Genomic DNA, 25,269 nt, shown 5'->3' with positions numbered 1-25,269 from the left:
TTTGGAGGGTGGCAACAAGAGAACAAGTCTTCTATTTGATACGTAGCCACCCAATTTGGAATGCTGTTCCCATAATGCCAATCAGTGTTAGAAACTGGGAGAGGAATGCTAGGAGCCATGTGGCTCCTGGGACCTAGGTTGTGGGCGCCAAAACAAAATGTCAAAGTTACTTTTTCTTTTGCTGCTCTGCTACCAGGCCAGGCAGACCAGGGGGAAAAATGCTGCTGGGCAATCAGGTAGTCTGCCAGGAGGTGTCGCAGCAAAAGATGTGTCCTTTGCTACTGTGCTACCCTGCAAAACACCTGATGCACCTGGCAGTGTGGTAGCAAGTTTTATTTTATTTTATTTGCTGCCAGGTGAATCAGGGTCTGCAGGGTAGCATGGCAAACCAGCTGACTTCAGGCAGGCAGGTGGAGCTGGTGCCAATCAGTGTCCCTGCTGTGAAGTGGTAGAGCAGGCAGCTTTCCCTACTGGGAACAGGCACCCACAACCAATGTAGGATTGAAGCCCAGCCTCTCATGCAGCGGCTGATGTAACAAGTGACACCAGCTGTTTGACTAGGTTGGCATGGTTTAAGAGAAATGGCATTGCTGGCCAAATTGGATCCCTGCTTTTGCACAGTAGATTTATTTCTGGCAGAGTTTGTTGGCTAGGAGGTTTTAAAAGTAGGGCCAGGGGAAGCAGGGGAGCCTAATTCATGAGGAACCAGAACTTGACTAGTCCTTGCAGCATGAAGCATCTGTCACTTTGACAAAGTTAAAAGCCAGGGGAAAAACAATAGGTTCTGGTGAGTTAGTAGTGTTAAACACACCCCATTATATTCAGATTTATTCCATTCTGGGAGCTCTTTTAGATTCCACGAATCAGAAATCTCAACAGGATCGGGGTCTGCATACATTTGTCTAAAGTGTTGTTCCCATCTCTCAGGAGTAATGTCTGTTTCTAAAATTAAGCGTCTCCTCCAGCTGTTAGAAGCAAGTTGCCAAAAAAGTGATGAGTTTTTTTAGTTTTGCAGCTTGAATTAAGCGGGCCCAAGTTTCTTTCAATGCCTCCTTCTTTTTCTGTTTCAAGATATTTTTATAACTTTTTTAAGCTCGTTAAGTTGCACTAGGTTAATATCTGGTATAGTTGTTGCGTTGTTTTTGAAATTAGAATATGCAGACAAAAGGGCATCCTTAGCCTTAATGCAGTCTTTGTCGAACCATGGTTGGGACACAGGGGCAGCTGCTTTTGCAGTAGCCTAAATGTGGTTTCAATTCCTGAACCAAGTTTTCATATGTCCTTACTGGATTATGTTCAAAATCTGGTATCATCAATTGCTGTCTTATCTTGGTAAGGGATTCTTTGGCTAGAACCTGTTTTAGTTGTTGGTCTAATTTTGTAGTCCACTTTTTTCTACATTTGCCTTTCGTTTGAGATAGTGTTGCAGGTAAGCCACATACCTCAAGACTACTCCTCAGATCGGGGAAGGCTATCTGGATATAAATTGGAAGATGGTCACTATCAATGTAAGGAAGGACCTTAAAACTCACCACCTGGGCCAGTAATGGTCCCGAGACAGCAATGTAGTCCAATGTGGAGGCTCTGTCTCCTGAAAGATGTGTAAATTCGCCCGGATAATCTGATGGGAAGGAGCCATTTACAATATGAAGGTTTAGTTTGTTAGTTGTCAGTGCTAAAAATAAACCTGCATAGTTTGCTTTTGTATCTTTGGAGCATCTGATAAGAGGCATGTGTGTCACTATGACAGACATAGGTTCCCTACTGTCTAGAACTCGGGTAGGGAAGGCGCCGGGTGAGGACTTAATCCCGCCTGAGTTGATTAAGAAAAACAAAGAATGGTGGTGCCCTGTGTTAGCATCACTATTTACATATATTGATAGCACAGGACACATTCCAAAAGACTGGGGTGTTGCCATTATAATTCCCATTTATTTAAAAGAGAGCAAGTTCGAACCAGGAAATTACAGGCCTATCAGTTTACTCAATATTGTGAGTAAACTGCATTCCTTACATCTCAAAGACAAATTTCAAGATTGGCTGAAGGTGGAGCATCAAATCGCAGAAGAACAGGCAGGATTCCGGAAAGGAAGAGCGACCATGGACCATTGCCTAGTATTTCAACACCTCATCGAGAAATACATATCTTGTAAATCTTCCTCCCTCTTTGCGGCCTTTATAGACTTAAAAACTGCTTTTGATTCCATCTTGCGAAATAAGCTTTGGGAGAAGATGAAATCCTCAACAATTGATCCTTGCCTTTTCCTTCTTATATGATCAATATATACAAACACAAGCCTCCTGGTCCGCTGCTCCCATCAGGGACATCAGACACGACGGGTGCCTACTCAGTTGGGTGTCAAGCAGGGATGCATACTAGCCCCCCTGCTGTTCAATTACTTTATTAATGATATAATATCTAAACTATCAAGTCCTGATTTCCACCCACCCAAACTGGCAGACAGGACTATTTCTATTCTCCTGTATGTGGATGATGCCCTGATCTTGTCCAGGACTCTAGTCGGATTAAGACGGGCGCTCCGGTGCCTTGCTCAATATTGTAAAGAGGCCTGTCTTACTATTAACTATCAGGAAACCAAAGTAATGACACGACCATAGAGTATTAATGGACGAAAAATCGAGCAAGTCCATTGTTTTAAATACTTAGGCATAGTCTTCCACGATAGAGGGTCAAGGAAAGCCCACTTAACACACGTTGTGGCTGCAGCCCAGAAGTCCACCTCTGCAATATTAGGTTTTTTTTTAGGATCCAACGGTGCACACTATGTACCTGCGGCTCTAAAACTCTTTGAGGCCAGAGCGCTAGCTCAATTGCTTTATGGGGCTCAACTTTGTGCCCCCCCCAAATCTGACCCTTCTTGAAAGGGTCCAGTCAAAATTTATCAGAGCAGCCCTCCAGGTGCCTCCATGTGTGCCAAATGCTGCTCTTCGTCTCAAAATAGGCATGGTCTGCATCGAGGCGAGACTCTGGATGCAGGCCTGTAACCTTTGGCTGAAAGTTCATCTTATTCCTCAGGGCCTTGCCCCATTGATATTAAAAGATAAACATCGCTCCTCTTGGAGCAAAGCCATAGAAAACAAGATGATGAGTATAGGTCTACATCCAGCTTACCTGTGTTCACATAGTTACAACACAGCAAGGAGGAGCGGAGATACTTGCAACTCACAGCTAGGTATTTTACTCAGCTCGAGGTCCCATCCCACAGCAGGGCGTTCACACTGGCCCGAAATCATGTTCTGCCATCTGCCGTATTGGATGGGAAGTATGGGGGGTTCCTTTGGGTGACAGACTCTGTCCATGCGACTCCGGAGAAGTAGAGACTACAGACCACGTGCTTCTCTGTTGCCGCTTTTATAGGGCTTTATGGAATGAACTCATCTCTCCGCTACTATGTGAGTCTCCTGGATGTCTCGAAGAACACTATACTCATTGGCTCCTCTCAGATGCCAATCCTAAGGTTACAGCTGCGGTAGCAAAGTTCTGTGCTGTCGCTATTAAGCTTTGGTCCGCACAAATAGGTGGCTCCTGATCCTTCTTTCAATTTAAGTATTATAATTGTTGATTCTTTTAATTAATTTCAAATTTATTCTTTTAAATCAATAATTTTAAATCAATAATTATTAATTTTAAGATGGCCAACACCTTTTGATCAAATCTCAGATCAATTCTAAATTGCATTTATTATTGATTATGTATGTGTCTTTTTTCTGTGTGTGTGTGTGTGCTGGTCGTCGACCTTAATAAAGAACTACTACTTCAGATTTATTTATTTTGCATGTAAGGCAGAGAACTTTTAGGCCTGATAGATGAGGCAAAGCTGCCTCAGCATATTTAATGAAGTTAGCCTTCAGGGAAACTTAGATGTTTCAGTGTATCTTTTGTCATCTCTCAGCAATGTTTCACAGCTCCACCTGTACAAACGTAAAGATGCCAGACTCACACGCTCCTGGCTTCCCAATGCCAGAAATTAGACTAGCAAAGTGATGAATGACGGGGAGAGGGGTTAGTTGAATAAGAGTGCTTGATGTTGGAAATTTGGAAGTCATAGCCAATGGATCATCCCAGTTACTCAGTTGGTTTTCTGAACAATTTTTTAAAGTGCTGTGTATTCCCAGTTTAAGGCAGAATGTTCTTAAGGAGGAGTGGGTGGGTGGGAGGCTGACTATCAAGTATTCAAAGAACTCTCTAGGGATAACTCCATTCCTCTATAATCTTAAGGGCAGAAGTCTTTTAGGAATTGAGGTCACTGTTAATACATTTATATACTTAATTTGACATCCTAAAAGGGCTTTCAAATGATGGATGGCTGTGGAGATAACATCTTTAAGAGAAAATTGTTCAAATTATGGATTGGGACTGAAACCTTAGATTGTAAATACTAAAGGTAAAGAACCCCTGGATAGTTAAGTCTGGTCGAATTTGATTATGGGGTGCGGCATTCATCTCCGCTTTCAGGCTGAAGGAGCCGGCATTTGTCTGCAGACAGTTTTTCTGGGTCGTGTGGCCAGCATGACTAAACCACTTATGGGGCACGGAACACTGTGACGAGTGCCAGAGCGCATTGAAACGCCGTTTGCCTGCCGCAGCGGTACCTATTTATCTACTCACGCTGGTATGCTTTTGAACTACTAGGTTGGCAGGAGCTGGGACAAAGCACCAGGAGTTCACCCCATTGCGTGGATTCAAACCTTTTTTTTTTCTTTTATTGTAAATACTATTAGGGTTTTAGTTGACTCTGGGGATCTGCATCAGTAAAGGAAAAAGAGGTACAGTGTTACCTCTAGTTACGAACTTAATTCATCCGTTCTTAACCTGAAACTGTTCTTAACTAGAGGCATGCTTTTGCTAATGGGACCTCTTGCTGCCACTGTGCCGCCAGCACACGATTTCCGTTCTCATCCTGGGGCAAAATTCTCAACTCGTAAATATTCAAGGCTAGTGGAGTTTGTAACCTGAAGCATTTGTAACTCAAGGTACCACTGTATAGCTTCCTGAGGAAACTGCTTAATTGATCTAGACTGAAGTTACAATGTATCCAGTTTGACAGGAATTTGAATTGTACAGTTGTACCTCGGAAGTCGAGCAGAATCTGTTCCGGAAGTCCATTCAACTTCCAAAACATTTGGAAACCAAGGCGCGGCTTCCGATTGGTTGCAGGAAGCTCCTACAGCCTATTGGAAGCCGCATCGGATGTTCAGGTTCCAAAGAATGTTCGCAAACTGGAACACTCACTTCTAGGTTTGTGGTGTTCGGGAGCCAAAACGTTTCACTCACAAAGTGTTCGGGATCCGAGGTACGACTATAGTTGCATTGATTTTGCTAAATGAGGAGCTGTAAGGAATGCTTCTCAGCCATTAAATTATTATTAGAAGGTTAGCTAGTACTCAGGTTTTGGGATTTTTAAATTTTTTTATTTAAATTTGGCTAGACCAAGCCCCTTCATGATCTTCAGAATTAAGAACATTAGATTTGATAGTGGTAATGTTAAAACGTTAAAATCAATAATATGATCTTTATGAGATAAAGTCAATATTTTTTTCCAATCTGGGAATTTTTTAATGTTTTGTTTCAGTTCTACTTCGTTGTTGTTGTTGTTGTTGTTTGCTTAGTATCATTAATTACAGAATCCCAATTCCTAACATCAAATGTCACCCCCACTTCCAAGAGATTAAAATTAAATTAACTGCCTGTTGATTAGATGAAGGTTTTCTGAGATATACACTACCTGTCATTGCATTAACATTCAGTTTCCCTTTTTAAAAAAAAACAAACAAAAAAAAAAACCTCAGCTTGTCAACCACCAGTCCTCAAAAAATCCCCAGGTGACTCCAAAATTTATATTGGGCATGAACCACTGTTTGGCCTCTTGCTTTTCTCATCCTGACAGCATCTTGCTTTTCTAGATCTTCTCAAGGTTTGGGTTTTGATGCAGCAGTTGGGCACAGGAAGGGAGACAGAAGTTCTATTAAAAAAAAGCTCCCATCTTCCACTCTGCATTTTCACATCTATTTTCAGCTGTCTGCCCCCCACCCCCCTGCTGCCACTGCTTCAGTGCTTTTTTAAAGTTGAAAATGTTTTTCAATCCAAGATCCCAGGCAATTGTGTCAATGTCACAGAGGGCAAACAAACCCTTCACTCTAAAGGAGAAAATGCATCCTTGTTACCCAGGCAACTGAGCCATTGCTTCCCTACACAGCAAGACTTTTTTCCTGTTTCAGTTGGTTGTAGGAGCAGGATGGGAGTGCACGTGGTTTGCATGTCCACATTCTGCTCTTACATTCATGATTTAAAATTAGACTTTAAAGAGCTCTAGCATTCAATCACTGATGAAAAATGGAGTTTACAAATGTCTGACTTGGAGATGGAGAGCCTGTCGACTTTCTGATGTTGCTGAACTAGAACTCCCAACTTGTAGAGAGCCACAGCTTGTCCATCTCTGTTATAACTCATATAGTCCAATTAATTGGCTGCTAAAACAATTAACAGTTTGCAATGAAATAGAGTTTTGGTCCAGAGTATGACTCAATTCCATCCTCCACCACTTTTCCTCAGTTTATCTTTAGTTTTGTTTCTCATCTGAATGTAAGTTGCAGGCTGGATTTTCAATAATTTAGCAGAGGCCAAAGACTGTTCTTAGCTTTTATATATGAATTTAAAGAATTTTTTTATCCTGCTCTTTAACCAAAAATATGCTACCCAGGCAGCTTACAAATGAAAATAAGGCACCCTCATTCTATTACATACAGTCTAAGACACAGCACAAAGAGTTTGGAAGGGAGAAGGAAATCAGACAGCATTCTTAGTTATAAGGTTCTTGTCAACTGGAATAGAATAATTTGAAGAGGAGGAGCCAAAAGTTGCTGGTTTTTCAGTACAGTATTGCTGATGGAGGGGCTTGATACTCTCTTCCCCTAGACAAATAGAACATATTATATAATAAGAGTCATGTTTCTTTCTAATAAAATACAGTACTTATATGACCATTTATGGGTTGATAGACTGATGTTTCATTCCCATTATTAGAATATTTATTTTCATGCTCTGTAGTGAACATGATGTTAAACATACAGTAAAGGTTCAATATTCTGTTAGATTTTGCTACATGATTCTACATGATTGATTATTGAGGACAGATAAAGCTTTCCTATTGCCCTTGTGCTGGTGTGGTTAAAGAAAACATGTTTTGTTGCCTATAGACAGATAGTTTTTTGGCCTTTCTGTCAATACCTGGAGTGGGCAACTTTGCATGCGTAGTTTGAGTAAAATGTGCATCAGGATTCATATCCAGAAAAACTGCCTGAATAGTTTTGCCCTGACAGAATTTTTCCTATAAGGAGGATTGGAAGCTAATATGAGGGTGCTGTGTCTATTTTTTCTAGACTGCCAGTTTTGTGGCAGGATTGCTTTTTGAATGCAATAAAATGCTTGAAGAGTTCAGTAAGTGAAAGGAGCTACTTAACTGTTTTCTGCTGTCTCTGATATTTTGGAGCAAGAATATTGAAAAGTGATGTTCTGGTATTCTATTCTATTTGTTTATACTGTCGTAGTTTTAAACCCTTTATTGCCACTGTATTTGAGTGACATGCAGTTGGGTTAATTTTTCTTGTAATATCTGATCTTTTATCAAAACTGTTTCCTTCCAGTTAATCATCAGTAGAAATCCTGAAACAGTTCTCAGGAACTTAAAGTAATTGAACTGGATTAATTGTAGCTGCTTCAGTAAACTGTAAACTCAGTTCAATACACTTTTGTTTGCACTGTAGTACATAAAGACCAGAAAATCTAGTTTACTGCCCTGTAAACAACTTTGAGCATGGAATTATGTGTAACAAACTACTTTAATTGTCTGTAATTTGGACTTAGGTAAAAGGCTAGTGGCTTTGTTAAGTACAGTATAAATAATCTAGTATTGCTAATAGGTACATAGTGGATTCCAACCTGAATCTGTACCCTGGAGTAATTTTATTTGGCTTTTGGCAGTCCTACCTAGTTTTATTCAAGGTGTAGTAGAGAAGTTGCCCACTGTCTTAAAGAAAATGCATTTCAAAGAGCTGAATTTTTAGAAGCTCACAAAATAAGGACTTGAATTGTGGTGGATGATTTATATCTAATAGTACAGCGGTGGGGAACAGGATCCAGTTGGAGGACCAGATCCTGCATTCCCCCTACCCTCACTCCCAGCAGACCATTTTGACAGATGGGCAGATGACAATTTATTTTGTAACATGCCTTGAACTCATCACACTGCAAAAGATGATTACAGTTCAGCAGGGCTTGAAGTCACCACTTATTGGCATTGACGTGGAGCCCTCCTTTTGGGCAGTCCCCACAAGCGTAAATGCTTAGGCAACAGCTCTTTCTGATAAGGGTCCCAGGCAGTTGAAGAAGCTTGCCCCTTGATGGCACCAACTCCTATAGTAGCACTAGCAACTATGCCACTCCAGGTTTGTTTTAATAATATGGTGCCTCAATAAATTTTAATTGGCCACGGCAGCAGCTAATTTCATAGTTACTAGTTTTGAAAAATATTAATTGGGTCACTTAAAAGTGTCTTATTTTTCTTATCCTTCCTCAAATGACTGTGGAAAGTGTACATAGTTCTCCCTACTCTGTCCTGTCATAAGCATGTGAGAAGAACAGGCTCAAGGTCTTACAGTGAGCTTCACTGCTGAGTGGAGTTTTGATCTCTTATCACCACAGCCCAATGCCCATGTCAGTACCTCTATGCTGTCCCATATTGTGTCTCACAGGAGGACATAATCTTTCATGTTAATGCTACTCAAAATGAGCTTGTAATTTGACTAGACTTATCTCAGCCTTGCCTTGAAATAGGATGCAAACACATGTATTTGAAATCAGTTTTGGACTGCTTTGCATTATTAATATACAATAGTATTTAACAGAATAAACAAAGCCTTAAACATCTCAGGACCGCAATACCTCAAGGACAGTCTCCCCACAAAACCATCTGGGACTCTGATCATCATCTTACTTCCTCCACGAGAGTTCAGGAGACTGGCAACACAAGAGCAGAACTTTTCTGCAGTGACTCCCTGTTTGTGGAATGCTCCAGGCTTTGCCTGACACTGTCATTATATATCTTTAGGCGCCAGGCGAAAACGTTCCTCGGCAACCTGACCTTTGGCTGATTAATATTCTATGGCCTTTTAAATGTGTTTGTGGGAGGGGGGTTATTGTTTTGTTTTGGTTTTGTTCTAACTATTTATTTGTGCTTTTATCTTGTGTTTTTATCTTGTGAACCACCCTGAGCTCTTCAGATGAACGGCAGCATATTAATTAATTCATAGTAGAAGTCCAAATATTTACACAATCATTCCAATCAGTGCAATGTCTGTGTTTAAGGGAACCAAATGCAGATTATTATTAATCATACTGCCTTGAAAGACTGCTTTCTAAGCTTTCTCCGAATATTTGCGTTCAAGGGAATAGGATCAATAAATTGCTTAAATTGCAGGAAATGCCCAAGAAGCGTACTCTGGTGGAATTTTGTCAGTAATGACAATTGACAAAGAATTCATCAGCCCAGCAGGTAGAGCACATTTTATGTATTTGATAGATTTATTTCTCCTGTCCTCCAAAATGAAGCAGGGGGCACCTTACAACAGTGATAATAAAATAATAAGAATAAAACATGTTTTTAACCATGAAATAAAGTCAAATACAAGGAACAGCAGCAATAAAACACACTACTTCAGGGGTTTCCAACATAGCACCCACAGCCGCCTTCATTGCTGCCCCTAGGCAAGGGACTCCAGACTCTGAGCTTTCATTTTAAAAGCAGGTTTCTAACCCTCCTAGAAATGATCTCATGAAGCAAAATGTGCAGGTACACTTCTTGCAATTCCTGTGAAATGAGCCAGTCTGGCTGCTCCTTGCCTGTCAAGAAATTTCAGCCAATAATTGAAGTCAAAGCTGTGGTTGACAAGTGAGTTGTTTGGACATCCTGGGGTCCTAAGGATCTTGTGTTTCCCTCTCACCTTTAGTGCATTTCTCCTGCTTGTGTCTTATTTTCTGGTAGTCCTTAGAATCTCAATAGTTTGCCCTTGCATTCTAGCTGCTAGGGGGAAAGCGTATTTCCCGTAGTGGATTAATCTGAGGTGAGGCACTCCTTATAAATTACTTTCTGCTAATACTACTACATAGTAGCATAAAGAGGTTGGTGAAGTTGAGTTGCCTTTGTGGAATTTGGTGATGTGATGGAGCAGAGTACTGTAGATTAAAATGAGTGGTTTTCTGTTTTGGGGTTTAAACCCTACTTTTCTTCCCTTGTAACCAGTTTGCCTTGTATGAAATGGGTGTTTTGTGACTTGCCATATGCACTGTAGTTGTCATTATATAAACAGGCATACCACCTGGCAGTTATTTTGTGACAGCGCTTGCTGAAAATTCCAAAAGTGCCAAGAGTCCCAGAAAAGTTTCAGACCCTGTCTTTATATAATCTGGGATCTGACCTTAATTTTCCATACAGGCATTTTCCCCAGCCTACATATGTCTAGTTATGGCTCTAACACTTTGTTTTAAATGCTAACTGAACATCATATGATGCAACAACCTTACAAAATGCTTTAAATATGAAAACAGATATATTTTGTTAGTTCCAGGGATTATTTGTTCAAGCACTAGTTCTCTGTTTGGAAGAGATCACTGCTTTCAGGATGGATTTGTGTGTATAGCTTGTACACAGGGTTGCTGGGTAAATTACTTAATTAGAATAGTTTGCTTGGAGAAGTAGTTTGCTTCAGAACATCTTTAATAGTTCTTCTGAGCTCCAGAAATTGATGGGAAAGTTAGGCAGTTCTCCCACATTTTTGTAAGTGTGATGCAGAGAAGGCATTTTTAAAAGCATTCTCTTAGGTGTTGGGGAAATGGAAGAGCTGGCTCATGCAGTAATGAAAACAATGCTGTTGGGTGCCCATCTTGGAGTACATAAGATCAAGTATTTCCTCCCCTACATTTTTATTTGGAGCTACCATACTCTGGATAGTTTTGGGATAATGAGACACCAGATTTCAATTACAGCCCATTTTGCTTTGGGGAGGAGTTCTACTGAGAATGCAATTGTCATTTTCAGTAAGATCTGGCTCACTAGAGTGCCTATGGTTGTGGCACTTCACATTGTGAAGGCACATCATACTTGTGTGCATTAAATTTGTCTGTTATACTTTATTCCTCAGATCCTTTGTAACTTTTCTTTTTTCTCTCCATAGATGTGGAACATGATCTCTGAAATGGGATTAAAGCAGCGTCACTGACTTCAATATACACGTCATTTTTTGTTTTTGACTTAAAAGTGCCATGAGAAAATTTGCGTATTGTAAGGTGGTCCTTGCCACCTCACTGGTTTGGGTCCTTCTGGATATGTTTTTGTTACTTTACTTCAGCGAATGCAACAAATGTGATGAGAAAAAAGAGAGAGGCCTACCGCCTGGAGATGGTAAGTAGTATTTAGTGACCAGAGATTAAGTTGTCAAATACCACATAAAATAAGTGAAGTAATGGGCAGTTTAAGACTACAACAGATAGGAGGAATGTGTGTTTGTTTTCTTCTTAAATTATCTGCACCAGAATTAGTGTGGTTCCCCCTGCCCACTGAACAGTAGACCTTTTATGTGGTATCAGAGACTGTTTGCATTTCTTTCATTTCAAAAGAATTTTAACATGCTGGTTGAGAAACGCATGCACAGAATTTGCTTGGATACACTGAACTAACATTTGATTGCTGGCTCTCAAAAAAATGATTTCTTCTGGGAGGGAGAGGAGGGCAGAATAAGCTATGGTCCTATCCAGCTCTATAATTTTATGTAGGCGGTGCAGAACCTTGGGGCCTGTTCAGCTCTACTTTGGCCCCATATAATGACCCATTTGTCTCTCTCTTCCCCAGTAAGCACCATCATCTCATTTTTTCCCCTATGGCACCACCGCCCTCTCACTCCATCTTCTGCCCTCCCTTGTGTTTCCTACATTTCATCTAAACTGCTTTGCTCTCTCCTAGACACTAAACTTCAGGTTTAAACCCTCACTTATTTATTGTAAAAAAGCAGCTTTCGTTGTTAAGACACCGGCCCAGTTCACCAGTATGGTTACTGTCTGAACTAGACAAGTGTTGCAGACACTAATGTGGAGATTTTCTCAAGTTATTACATTATTTTAGTAGGAAGAGAGATATATGATACTAGATTTGTACAAATGGTTTGTAAGAAAAACCTGAAACATGACTAAGGTGTGTCACACAGCAGTGTCATTGCACAATGGCTTGATGCAAATTGAGATGACTGGAAATTAATAGCTTTGAGAGTAATATGAACACAGAATCGGACCCCTCAGGCCAGTTGACCATTCCTTCTTAATGGGATGGGTTTTTGGAAGACACCTGTGTGGGAATTTGTTTTATGTCTGTAGATCAATGCACACTGATCAATGCAGCTGGATTATCACCTTGTTGTGGTGATTGGGTTTACACGTTCCTATGACTTGTGAGCGAAGCCGTCAGGAGTCTCTACTCCCAGCAGGGTCACCCAAGGTGGTAAGGTCAAAGGGGAGGAGCTAGACAAAGAATGATCCAAGAAGTCCTCAGCAGTAGAACAGGCTATGACTAGTGCTGATGACTGCTAGACAGATCACTGATTAATACGTTCCACGATGGCTAAACCTCAACGTGGGCTTCAAGGAAGAAAACCCAAGGCGCAAAATGAACACTCAAGCCGTTCAACATCTATTAAGCGGGATTGCTTCCAAACGACTCTTAAGGACCATCTGCTTTCTGAATTCCCTGATAACATTGAGGAACACTGGGCCAAGCTAAAAACATCCATTATTGCAGCCTGTAAACAAACTATTGGTTACCAAACCAAGAAACACCAAGACTGGTTTGATGAGAATCATAGTGAGATTGAACACATTATTGACAAGAAAAGGAAGCCCTTTCAGATCTGGCAAAGAGATAAAAACTGTGCCACTAAGAAAAAAAACCTATGCCAATGCTAAGGCTGAGGTTCAAAGAAGAACCAGAGAACTAAAGAACACCTGGTGGATTAAAAAAGCTAAAGAGATCCAGCACTTAGCTGACACTCATGATGCAGAGCTTCTTTAAAGCCACAAAGACCATCTATGGGCCAATAAATCATGGCATATGCCTCCTACACTCAACAGATGGTACCACACTTCTAAAAGATATAGAAGCTATTGCACTCCGCTGGAAAGAACATTACCAGCATCTCCTTAACCGCAACTCCCCCATAGCTGCTCAGGTCCCCATACAAATTCTGCAAAAACAAATTATAGATGAGCTTGCAGTATCTCCAAATCTGGGAGAGTTGTGCACAGCTATTAACCTAATGAAAAACAACAAAACCAGCAGACCTGATGGGATACCTGCTGAAGTCTTCAAAGTGGGCAGAATTGAATTTGCACAACAACTTCACAAGCTCATCAAAAAAATCTGGGAGAAAGAGGAGATCTCAGCAGACTTTATGGACGCCAAAATTCTCAACCTTTTAAAAAAAGATGATAGAATGGATTGCGGAAACTATTAAGGCATCTTTTTATTAGCTGCGGCCAGCAAAATTATTGCAAGTCTCTTAGCAAACTATATCTGAGGCTGCCCTTCCTGAATCCCAAAATGGTTTTTGACCTTCCAGGGGGACAGTGAACATGATTTTCATCGCTGGACAGCTTCAAGAAAAATGCAGAGAGCAAAACCAACCTCTGAACATGATGTTTATTGACCTGGCTAAGGCCTTCAACACTGTAAATCGTAATTCCCTGTGGACTGTCCTGAAAATCAGCTGCCCAGATAAATTTGTGAACAAAAGGGAGAAACGAGCTATGAGGAAGGCACAATTGGCAAACCCTCACCATGATCAACTCCTGCCTGGAAACCTATGTCCCCACTGTGGAAGGATGTGTGGATCCAGAGTTGGCCTCCACAGTCACCTACGGACACACATCGTTAAAACCGTTTTCATGGAAGACAATCTTATTTGGCTACGAGTGATCGTCAAAGAAGAAGAGCCACTTAACATTTATATATTGGCAGGCAAACTACTTGAGTATCTATTATGTTTTGATTTTGTTAATTTGCTTTGGCATTTTGTTTTCATCTGTTCATCTTTTCCAGGCATACACATGTCATAATCAGTATGTTATTTTACAAATATTGTTACAGAATAGCCTGTATGCAAAATCAGAGTGAGTTATATAAGCTTGTTTTAGAGAATTGATGCTTTTATTTTCTATTTCATACAATTTTAAACCCTATTTTCTATTCTCTTCTAAAATGTCTTTTCATTTAGTGGATTTTTAAAAATGGGGTTACTGTAACTGGGGTTATACCAGCGTAAGTACAGATGTTAAGTTCCTTTTAAATTCTTTTTTAATACAAACATTTTTTTTTTTTTAGTTCCAGAACTTGTACAAAAACCTCATGAAGGCCCTGGAGAAATGGGGAAACCTGTTGTCATTCCTAAAGAGGACCAAGAAAAAATGAAGGAAATGTTTAAAATTAACCAGTTTAATTTAATGGCAAGTGAAAGGATTGCACTCAATAGATCTTTACCTGATGTCAGATTGGAAGGGTAAGTGCATTTACAGTGCTATAAAGGTATATTTAGTTTAAAATGGACTCTTTTTGAATTATCTTATATAATCATTAGTGTTGGAAAGAGCAACATTGAAAAAGAGTCTCAGAGTTTGTTGATATATATTGCACTTTCTGTATTCTTCAGTGTGAACGACACTTTAGCACCAAATCAGCATACAAAGTATTTTAACACTGGAGTATTTTCCAAAAGTTAGATTAAAGTTTATGAAGCTGGTTTGTGAAACTGATGAGAGTTTGAGATTTAAACTATCTCAGATTTGCATGTAACAACATAGTATGTTTTTTGGTAAGTGAAACTAAACTTCACACAAGTCATAGTCCTGGATATGTGAATGGAATAAGAGAAAGAGAAGAGCCTGAAGTGCACTTTGTACCTTCCTGCTTATGCTACTAAAGCATGGGTTAATAATAATAACAGCAACAATACCCCAACCACTGTGGGTAACTTCCAAAACATATAAAAACATAATAAAACATCAAATATTAATAAATTCCTGATACAGGGCTGCCTTCAGATATCTTCTAAAAGATGTGTAATTCTTTATCTCACTGACATCTGATGGGAGCACGTTCCACCACTGCCGAGAAGGCCCTCTGTCTGGTTCCCTGTAACTTCTCGCATTGAGGGAACCACCAGAAGGCCCTACCAGCTGTACCTAAGTATCTGGGCCAAAGCCATTTAGGGCTTTAAATGTCAGCACCAACACTTTGAATAGTGCGCGAAAACATACTGGGAGCCAATGTAGATCTTTTATGACCGGCGTTACATGGTCCCATCAGCCACTCCCAGTCACCTGTCTGGCAGCAGCATTCTGGATTAGTTGTAGTTTCTGACTCACCATTAAAGGTAGAGTATATTACAGTAGTCCAAGTGGGAGATAACTAGAGCATATACCACTCTGGCGAGACAGGGCGCAGGCAGATAGGGTCTCAGCCAACATACCAGATGGAGCTGGGAGATAGCCACCCTGGACAAAGAATTAACCTGCGTCTGCATGGACAACTGTGAGTCCAAGATGAACCCAAGGCTGCGTACCTGGTCCTTTAGGGGCAAAGTTACCCCATTCAGGACCAGGGGGGTCCCCCACACCTGCCCGCCCCCTGTCCCTCAGAAACAGTACTTCTGTCTTGCAGCCTCAATCTAGTGACTGCCATCCATCCTACAAGTACCTCCAGACACTCACACAGGATGTTCATTGCCTTCACTGGTTCCGATTTAAATGAGAGGTAGAGCTGGGTATCACATACTGGTGAACACCCAGCCCAAATCCCCTGATGATCTCTCCCAGTGGTTTCATACAGATGTTGAAAAGCAAGGGGAGGTGAGTGCTTAGGGGTCCGAACACTCATCTCTCAACACCACTTTCTGGATATGGCCCAGAAGGAGCAGTACCACTGCATAACAGTGCCCCCAATTTCCAACCCCCTTATATGGTCCAGCAGGATACCATGGCCAATGGTATCAAAAGCTGCTGAGAGATCTAGTAGAACCAGGTAAGAGTTTTCACCTTTGTCCCTGGCCTGCGAGAGATCATCACCCAGTGTGACCATGGTGGGGTCTGAGTCCTGATTGGAAGGGATCCAATTGGTCTGTATGCCTGGAGTTGTTCACTGACCACCCACTCAGTCACCTTGCCCAGAAATGGAAGATTTGAGACTGGGTGATAATTGGCCATTATGGCCGCATCCAGTGATGGTTTCTTAAGAAGTGGTTCAATAACCACTTCTTTAGTGGGTCTGGGAATACCTTCTCATAGAGGGAAGCATTCACCACGCCATTGTCCAGCCCTGCCTGGCTTGCTTTTATGAGCCAAGATGGGCAAGGATCAAGGAAGCAGGTGGTCCGTTTTACTTGTGCAAGCAGCCTGTCCAGATCCTAGGAGGCAGCAGGTTGAAATTGATCACATACAACTTGACTAGACAGAACACTGGCACTCTCCCACCCCGGCCCTGCTACCACGGTGGAGTCTACCTTTTTCTGAATCTGAACAAAGTTTATCTGCATATTATTTTTTTTGCAAAATCATCACAGAAGATCTTGGGATCCTCACCAGACCCCAATGGCAAAGGTAGTTCTGTTAGATTACGAATCACCTCAAAGAGTCTCCTGATACTGTTTTCTGCAGATTTAATAGAGGTGACAAAGAAGGTCCTCTTTGCCGTCACTATCGCCACTTAGTAGGCGATAGGTTAGAGCTCTAACCTGTGTTCGTTCTGATTCTGAAACAGTTTTTCACCACTGGTGATCTAGCTGTCTCAGCAATTGTTTCATCACCCTCAGCTCTGGGGGAAACCATGGGTCCATCTGGACTCCATGCAGTTGGAGAGGGCACTCTGGAGCCAGATAGTTGGTAGCCCTGGTTAACTTTGCATTCCAGCAGCCACAAGGGAATTGGCTGAAAGTCCATCAACATGGGATAAGACACCCCTTACCACTCTCTGGAAGCCATTTGGATCCATTAAGTGGCAGAGGTGGACCATTCAAATCAGTCCCACCTCTCTTGAGGGGAAAGGTCACATAGAGACTTCTAGTTGCACCAGGAAGTGATCGGACCATGGCACTTCTTTGGTTTCACTGGAACTTAGTGTCAGATCACCCATGTCCATAGACATAAACACCAGGTCTAAGATGTGTCCATAGCTATGTGTTGGGCCAAACATATTCAGGGACAGCCCCATGGAAGCCATGCTTTCCACTATCCCGAGCTGCCCCTTGTAAGGTCATGTTGGCATGGATGTTCAAATCCCCTAGGACCACCAGTCTGGTGTCCCCAGGAGAACATCCGACATGACCTGAAGCAGCTGGGCAGAGACTCCTTGGTGCAGCGGGGAAGTCAGTACACTAATGGGAATCCTGTACTGCCCCCATTGCCCAACTTCCAGAACATACACTCAGAAAACTGGGTCTTCCCAATAGGAAGCCTGGCACAAACTAATGACTTCCTAAAAATCACTGCAACCCTGCCTCCCCGCCCACATGGCCTGGGTTGCTGTGCATAAGAGAAACCTGGTGGACAAGCAGCAGCAAGAACAGGTCTGTCAGCCATGTCTAGCCAAGTGTCTGTTACACATGCCAGGTCAATTCCTCCATCCACAATTAATGGATGGCAGTGGTCTTGTGAATCATTGACATGGCATTGCACAGCAGCAGCTTAAGGTCATGGTGGTCAGCTTTGTTGATACCAGTATCCTGGTCAGGACCAGACCTGGAGACAGGGATGGTCTTCAAACAATGACTAAATCTGCCGCCCCAGTAGTGATATTGTCTGGTCCTAGTGTAACTCATTCTCCTACCTGTGATCACTGAGATCGGGTGTCTGAATGCATTCCCTCTAGTAGAACCTGCCCCAGCCATTTTGTTGGCTGGGGTCCACTCCTGGGCAGCCCTGTCCTTCCCCCCTTAAAACAAAATAATGTATACACCTAACTAACGTAAGAAGGTAAATTGAAAAAACAAATGCAATTTGAAACAGTTAATTCCAAGGTTAAAACACTTTAAAACAACCCCCCACAAGTTGAAACTCCGTCCCCATTAAATGGCAAGTTTCCCACAGGGGGCTGGCATAATTTAGGGTTATGTTTCTTCTCTACATATATACACATTTTCAAGACATGTGTATCTCTTTTCTCTAGAATGTATGTATCTCCTTTATCTAAAATAATAGAAATTCATCTACTTACTGACATCTGAAATCAGAGTTGACATCCAGAAATTAACGATTATTTTCAGTGTCATACTAATTTCTTACTATATAGGAATCATGAGTTACTGAAAGCTAACCGCAAGCATGCTAGCATACTACTATAAGTTCAAATATTCATTTCCTGTATCTCCCAAGTGCTATTCAGATAATGCTTTCTAATTTTCCTGCAGAATTGAGACTTACTCACTTTTTTATTTAAACCTTATTTAGTGGAGTAAGGTTCCAGTAACTTACTTTTTAAAAAAATCCGCACCCATAAGCATGTCCTATAGCTCTTCCTGTATTGAAGAATCATAGGTGGAAGGAACTACAGATGATCAAATGGCAATTTTTGTTTCTGTTTCTCATTTTTCCAAACTTCAGTTTATTTCTGTATCCTTTTGCAAACTTTTACAAACATTTCTATTGAAAACCTATACACCTTTTTGTGTGCATTTCCCTCAATACACATTTTTGCAAGCGGTTTTCGGTAATGCAATTTTATACATTGTTTTCACTAATCTCTGTATTTTTGTGCATTTTCCTCTGTGTTTTTTGTACACATTTTTACATTACATTTTTTGCATTGCAAAATTGAAAAGTACAGATTCCAAAGTATGCTTCATTTTGTGGATTGTTTTGAGAAGTGCAAATTTGGTTGGTTTGCATTAAAATGCAAACTGAATGAATTTCCACATCAACTCTATTGTGTGGCACAGCCCAACCCTGTTGGAAGCTTCTATGAACTTTTATGCCAAGAGTGTTTTAACTAGATGTATCATGAAATTAGGTGGAGTCAAGCCTGAGCAGAATCCCAGATCGTTTTGCTTATAATTCTAGAAGACTAGAAAAGAAATGTATCTTGTGATGTGTTCCTGCCTTGTCCATGAATGTTGCAAGTACCAGAGTTTGTGTTTGAAGGACTATTTGTAGTAGGAAAAGAGAACTCACATGTGCTGAGACTTCATCAGTTGTGTCTACTCATGGAGAGAACTATATTGAGCCTATGAAGTATTGGTCCTGTTGCTAGTTAATGTGTGGTTTTGAATCACACTGCCACGATCTCTGCAATGCTGGTGATACAACAAATATTTTCAGCTTAGTTGGTCTCTAAGATGCTACTGGAAGGAATATTTTTTATTTTGTTTTGACTATGGCAGACCAACACGGCTACCTATCTGTAACTTAGCCATGTAGGTTAAGGATGGCTAAAAAACTGTTTTCCTACATAAATACAACTTATAAAATATGTGTATTTTTGACTTCATCTCTGGAGAGAATGATCTTGATCTGTTGCCAGTGTTGCTAAGAGTCAGTGTGCCTCAGCAATACCCTGCAACCAGGGAAGAGACAAGAACAAGCAGGAACTGTCCAGCCCTCCCTGCTCGTTAGAACAGATGGTAGACAGACCTTGCTTCCTTTTTCAGGAATCCAACACATGGAACTTGCTTACATATGTTGAGTGTAATTGATGATGGAAAATTTTAGACCGTAGAAACTAGACGAACATAGGCATATTTTATAGTAACTTGAAAATTGCTATCAAGTACATGGGTTCCCAAATGGTGGTCCTTGGACCACCTGTGGTCCACAAACTGCATTTTGGATGTTTGTAAAAAGACAATGAAATATAATGCAGGATATATAGCACAGCATACTACAATTGCTGCAGCAGGCAGAGAAATAATAAAGTGGTCGGCTAAGTCCATGAACAATTTTTAAATCTGTGGGGAAAAGTTTGGGAAACACTGATCTAGAACTCCACAAATAATAATTATGCACTTGCCTATAGCTCTGGTCACAATAATTCTTATATTAAAAACTTTGATACTGCATGAGAGTTAATGTTAGTGAAATGGTCTCTAGTGTGTTTGCTCCTGAGTTTGTTTTAGTAGTAGCAGAAAACATATCCCATCGTGTATTCAGAAGAGTTCTAGATCTTTCATTATTTTCCACAATAGCTGTGGTCCCACAACCTTTTATTTCAGTAAATAAGTTTTCAAGGTTTTGTTTTTAGGTACCAATTTCTCATAAGTTTCATAGCTAAATTATTTTCATACTTTCCCTGATGCTTTTAATAAAAAAAGTAAGGGGTTATATCCAGTGCTGTGTCAGTGGGTTGTGTTGATGCAATGTGACTTGGGGGCACAGAGAAGGAGAAGAAATCAAAATTTGCCCCAGAGCACCCTCCAATCCTGAAACTGATGTTGAGGGTGTATGGGAAGCTTGAGAGGAAGAGAAAGTTCCATTGGGCACATGGAAGTCCCTTGTGTTAGCAGAGCTGCAGTGTTGGATACAACGCAAGGTAATCACTTCAGCTTAGTCCTCAAGAACATGGAATTCATCTGTTTTCTGTATTGTGGAAAACAAAACAGTTGTATAAAAGTGATGTCTCTGCAAGTTGTTTATATGGGGAAAAAACCCTGTAGTAAAACTGTAGCATCATCATCCATTCAGGAAAAAAGACAAGCAAAGCATTTTTAATATCCATTAAACAATAAGCACTAGAAAAAGAAAAGGAAGACAGTGGTAGACCATATAGCTGATTTGTAGTGATCTACGTTTGTGGCGCTGTGGTCTAAACCACAGAGCCTAGGGCTTGCTGATCAGAAGGTTGGCGGTTCAAATCCCCGCAAAGGGGTGAGCTCCTGTTGCTCAGTCCCTGCTCCTGCCCACCTAGCAGTTCGAAAGCATGTCAAAGTGCAAGTAGATAAATAGGTACCGCTCTGGCAGGAAGGTAAACGGCGTTTCTGTGCGCTGCTCTGGTTTGCCAGAAGTGGCTAGTCATGTTGGCCAAATGACCCGGAAGGTTATGCCGGCTCCCTCGGCCAATAAAGCGAGATGAGGGCCGCAACCCCAGAGTTGCTCGCGACTAGACCTAATGGTCAGTTGTCCCTTTACCTTTACCTTTGCAAGACACCAAAAGCTATGTGGTTGGGCATTACCTTGTACCTCATTCCTACGTATAATCAACAAATCCAATATTCAACTGTTGGCAGTGGGAGTTTCTTTATCAAGTTGTAAAATAATATCAGATTAAATGGAGATTTTACTGCCTGGATTGAGCTAATATATGCTGACCCAAATGCTTGCATCTTCATGAATGGAACAAGTTTTGACCCATTCCAAATGAATACAGGAACCCAATAAGGATGCACTTTGTCACGATTTAGTTTTTGCATTGTCTGTAGACTCATTAGCAGAAGCTTTTAGACCAGATAGAACAATTAAGAGAGTAACAATAGGGAGAGAAGAACTCCACATTAATCTTTATGCAAACAATGTAGCAGTGATCGGTTGTAAGAGATCCAGAAAAAATCATTTGAGAATGTACTTATGTTAATTCATGAATTTAGCATGGCATATGGATATAAAACTAATTCAACAAAATCTCAACATTGAATTAGTGAGGGCTTGAATATGAATAAACAGGTTAAAGAGAATAGCACCCTAAGTTGCCATAGAGAAACTTACTAATCAAATATCTGGGAATATATTAAAAATGCAAAATTTAGGAGATGTAGTAAGTATCCTTGCCCTTTCCAGTTGCAGCAGTGTTGGGGGCCAGTGCCACCCTCCCAACACAATCCAGTGACAGGGTGCCTTTTGGCAGCAGCCACTGGCCTTCGGAGGCTTGCAGCCTGCCTTGATGGCCTCAGCTGTGGATACAAGGCTGCCCGCAAATTGGCCTATCGCAGGCAGGCTAGGGAGCTGTCTGAGCCCAAGGGACAGGCCCAGCTGAGCCTGCAGGCTTTGCTTGGGTCTGTTCCTGGGGTATATAAGAAGGGTTGCCCCTGACTTTCTCATCCACTTGTTGCCGGATCTCCCATCCCTCCTCTCCTTGTATTCTGCTGTGTGCTTGACCTTGCTATGGACATCATTGGTCATATTTGAGGCTAGGCAGGAATTTCCTACCCAGCACATTGGCTCTCTCCTTGTGGTTTTCCCAGCACGGTGTAGTGGTTAAGAATGGTGGACTCATAATCTGGTGAACTGGGTTCGCTTTCCCGCTCCTCCACATGCAGCTGCTGGGTGACCTTGGGCTAGTCACACTTCTCTGAAGTCTCTCAGCCTCACTCACCTCACAGAGTGTTTGTTATGGGGGAGGAAGGGAAAGGAGATTGTTAGCCGCTTTGAGACTCCTTAAGGGGTGTGAAAGGCAGGATATCACGTCCAAACTCCTCATCTTCTTCTTCCTCCCTCATAGCAATCATTATAACTTTGGCGGTTTAGACATTGGGTAAGTCTTGGTCAGAGGGGAGGTTGTAAAGGGCTGTCCCGTTAAAGGAAGCTGGATGGAACTGCTTCTGTCCAGATGCCCAGGTGGGATTAGTGCCATAGCACTCCAATCCTGTGGGGGGGGGGACACATTCCTATTTGATGTAAATCATAGGCCTTGTCCCGCTTCTGGATTGGTTTGCTTCCTGGGCGTGCAAAGTATATTCATGACAGATTAGTGGTGGAGGTAAGAAAAAAATACTGGTAGTCCATTGGATGCACATGGAAATTTCATGGATGGGCAAAATAGTGGCTATTAAAATGTTGGTGCTTCCAGAGATGCTTTCTTTTAAATCTTCCATTAGGAATAAATTATAAAATAATTACTAGCTGGCAGTATTATGTTTGGGTTAAGAAAAAGCTCAAAAGTTGCTGCTAAAATGATCAAATTTTAAGAATGGTGGACTAGCCTTGCTTTCTTTAAGTAAATAATATGATGCAGCTGTGCTTACAAATTTACCGCAGTGGGGCCACCCAGACAGATCTATCATATTAGAACAATTCATTGTTTCAGCAGAATTTTTGAAAAAGACTGACACTACACAAAATTTGATAAGGGTATTAAATTAAATCCATGTACCAAATCTTTATGAAATCTTTGAAGTATATATAAACATAAATCAAGTCCAGAACTATCACCTCTCATAGAACTTTAACATAATGAAGAAATATAGGAAGAGTTTTTTTGGGGGGTATAATATAGTAAGATTCACGGGCATTTTGAACAAAGAAAGTTATTTAAAGAGGGTACTGTTAAAACTTGCAATCAGATTGTTAATGATATACAACAAAATTATCCTCTCTTTTATCAATACTTGCAGTTGAGAAATATAGCCATACCTTATTGGTAAGACATGGACAGTTTAGAGAAAGGATAGAATTTATAAATTTGATGAGAGAAAAACTCAAAAAAATTACTAAGCAAATTATACAAAATCATTAAGATTACTGATACAACACTTAATACAGGCAATCCTCAATTTGCCTGGGTGTTGTCTTCCTGGCACCCCCCGTGCATCGGTAGAGTGTGCATAAGCCCACTTGGTTCCACCCTTTTCTGGGTCCAAAATGACCTATGTGTTGGCTGTCATGCGTCAATTGAACACACGCTAAATGGTCTCCACCTGTACTTCACCTGTAAATGGTAGGGAGGTGTGGGACATGAGATGTTACTGGGTCAGTGGAGTTGGATTTGGCAAAATGTCCCTTATACAATCAGCTTAAGACCTAAAGCAAGTTTTTATACATTCGTCTTTTGTTTATTTAATACCACTATGACTCGGTCATATCTATGATACAAGTAATTTATATTGGAGGTGCAAGGCAGTTGATGCTGGAATGTTAAGTGCTGTATTTTTCTGTGTATAAGACGCCCCCATGTATAAGACAGCCCCTATTTTTTTAAAACCAAAAATTAAGGAATTAAGTTGTTTAGCTTTTTTGTGGGGTGGGGGAGTTCACTTCTGCCAATCGCTCACCTGCCTGCCTGCCACTGCTGATCGCTTGCCACACCCACTGCCGATCGCACACCTCTGTGTCTGCCCGCTCACTGCCACCAACAACCAACCTGCCCACGTGCCGCAGCCGCCAATCGCCTGCTCAATTACCACAGCCACAGCCAATTGCCAGCAGGCCTTGTTGCAGCCACCAAGCACCCGGCCAGTCGCTGCTGCCAATCTCCTGCTTGCTGCTGCCATTAATCACACGGGCCCCCCTCTGCATTTGCTATCTGTGTATAAGACGACAAACAATTTTGCCTTTTTTTTTTAAGCAAAAAGCATTGTATTATACACGGACAAATACGGTGCATCTTTGGCTGGTGTAGTAAAAGTTATTGAAGTGATAACGGTGTCTGCCAATGGATCCTTTAATTATTTGGGCTAACCAAGTATCAAATATTATTGGAAGTAGGGAATTCAAAGTTTATGGACAGCTGCTAGACTGATCATCTGTTGGAATTGGGGAAAAGTGAGCACTGGAGGAAAAGGGAACCAAAGGATGGGGTATTGTGAATATGGTTAAATAGATAAATATTGGGAGAGTCAAAGAAGGAAGACAATCTGATCTCTTTGTGGGAAAATTGAGTGTATTTATTGGTTAGTAGTATAATAAGGTACAAGAGATGATCTCTCGCAGGGACAAAAGTGAAAACTGTTTCCTGGTTCTACTAGATCTCTCAGCAGCTTTTGATACCATTGGCCATGGTATCCTACTGGACCATATAGGTGGGTTGGGAATTGGGGGCACTGTTATGCAGTGGTACTGCTCCTTCTGGGCCATATCCAGAAAGTGGTGTTGAGAGATGAGTGTTCGGACCCCTGGGCACTCACCTCCCCATGCTTTTCAACATCTGTATGAAACCAATGGGAGAGATCATCAGGGGATTTGGGCTGGGTGTTCACCAGTATGTGATACCCAGCTCTACCTCTCATTTAAATTGGAACCAGTGAAGGCAATGAACATCCTGTGTGAGTGTCTGGAGGTACTTGTAGGATGGATGGCAGTCAGTGGATTGAGGCTGCATCTCAACAAGACAGAAATACTGTTTCTGAGGGATAGGGTCAGTAAGGCTCAGGGTGAATTTAAATTAAAAAAATCTGATTTAAATAAAAATCCGATTTAAATTTTTTTAAAAAAAATCTTTTTTATTTAAATCAGATTTTTTT

General features: G+C 41.2%; 1 protein-coding gene across 2 annotated transcripts in view; it reads left to right on the top strand.

Annotated features, from left to right (window-relative positions):
• GALNT1 (polypeptide N-acetylgalactosaminyltransferase 1) overlaps positions 1-25,269 on the top strand; it is a 53,824-nt gene that overhangs the window by 5,524 nt on the left and 23,031 nt on the right. For both annotated transcript variants that reach the window (XM_033168843.1, XM_033168844.1), the window contains exons 2-3: positions 11,251-11,477; positions 14,442-14,616. In XM_033168843.1, coding sequence (XP_033024734.1) covers positions 11,339-11,477; positions 14,442-14,616 — 314 coding nt within the window. In that variant the 5' untranslated portion in view covers positions 11,251-11,338. The remainder of the gene's footprint in view (positions 1-11,250; positions 11,478-14,441; positions 14,617-25,269) is intronic.

The sequence above is a fragment of the Lacerta agilis genome, chromosome 14, assembly GCF_009819535.1.
Source record: "Lacerta agilis isolate rLacAgi1 chromosome 14, rLacAgi1.pri, whole genome shotgun sequence".
NCBI lineage: Eukaryota > Metazoa > Chordata > Lepidosauria > Squamata > Lacertidae > Lacerta > Lacerta agilis.
The sequence above is the reverse complement of the archived record's forward strand: the minus strand, read 5'-3'. Positions and strand labels throughout refer to the sequence as shown.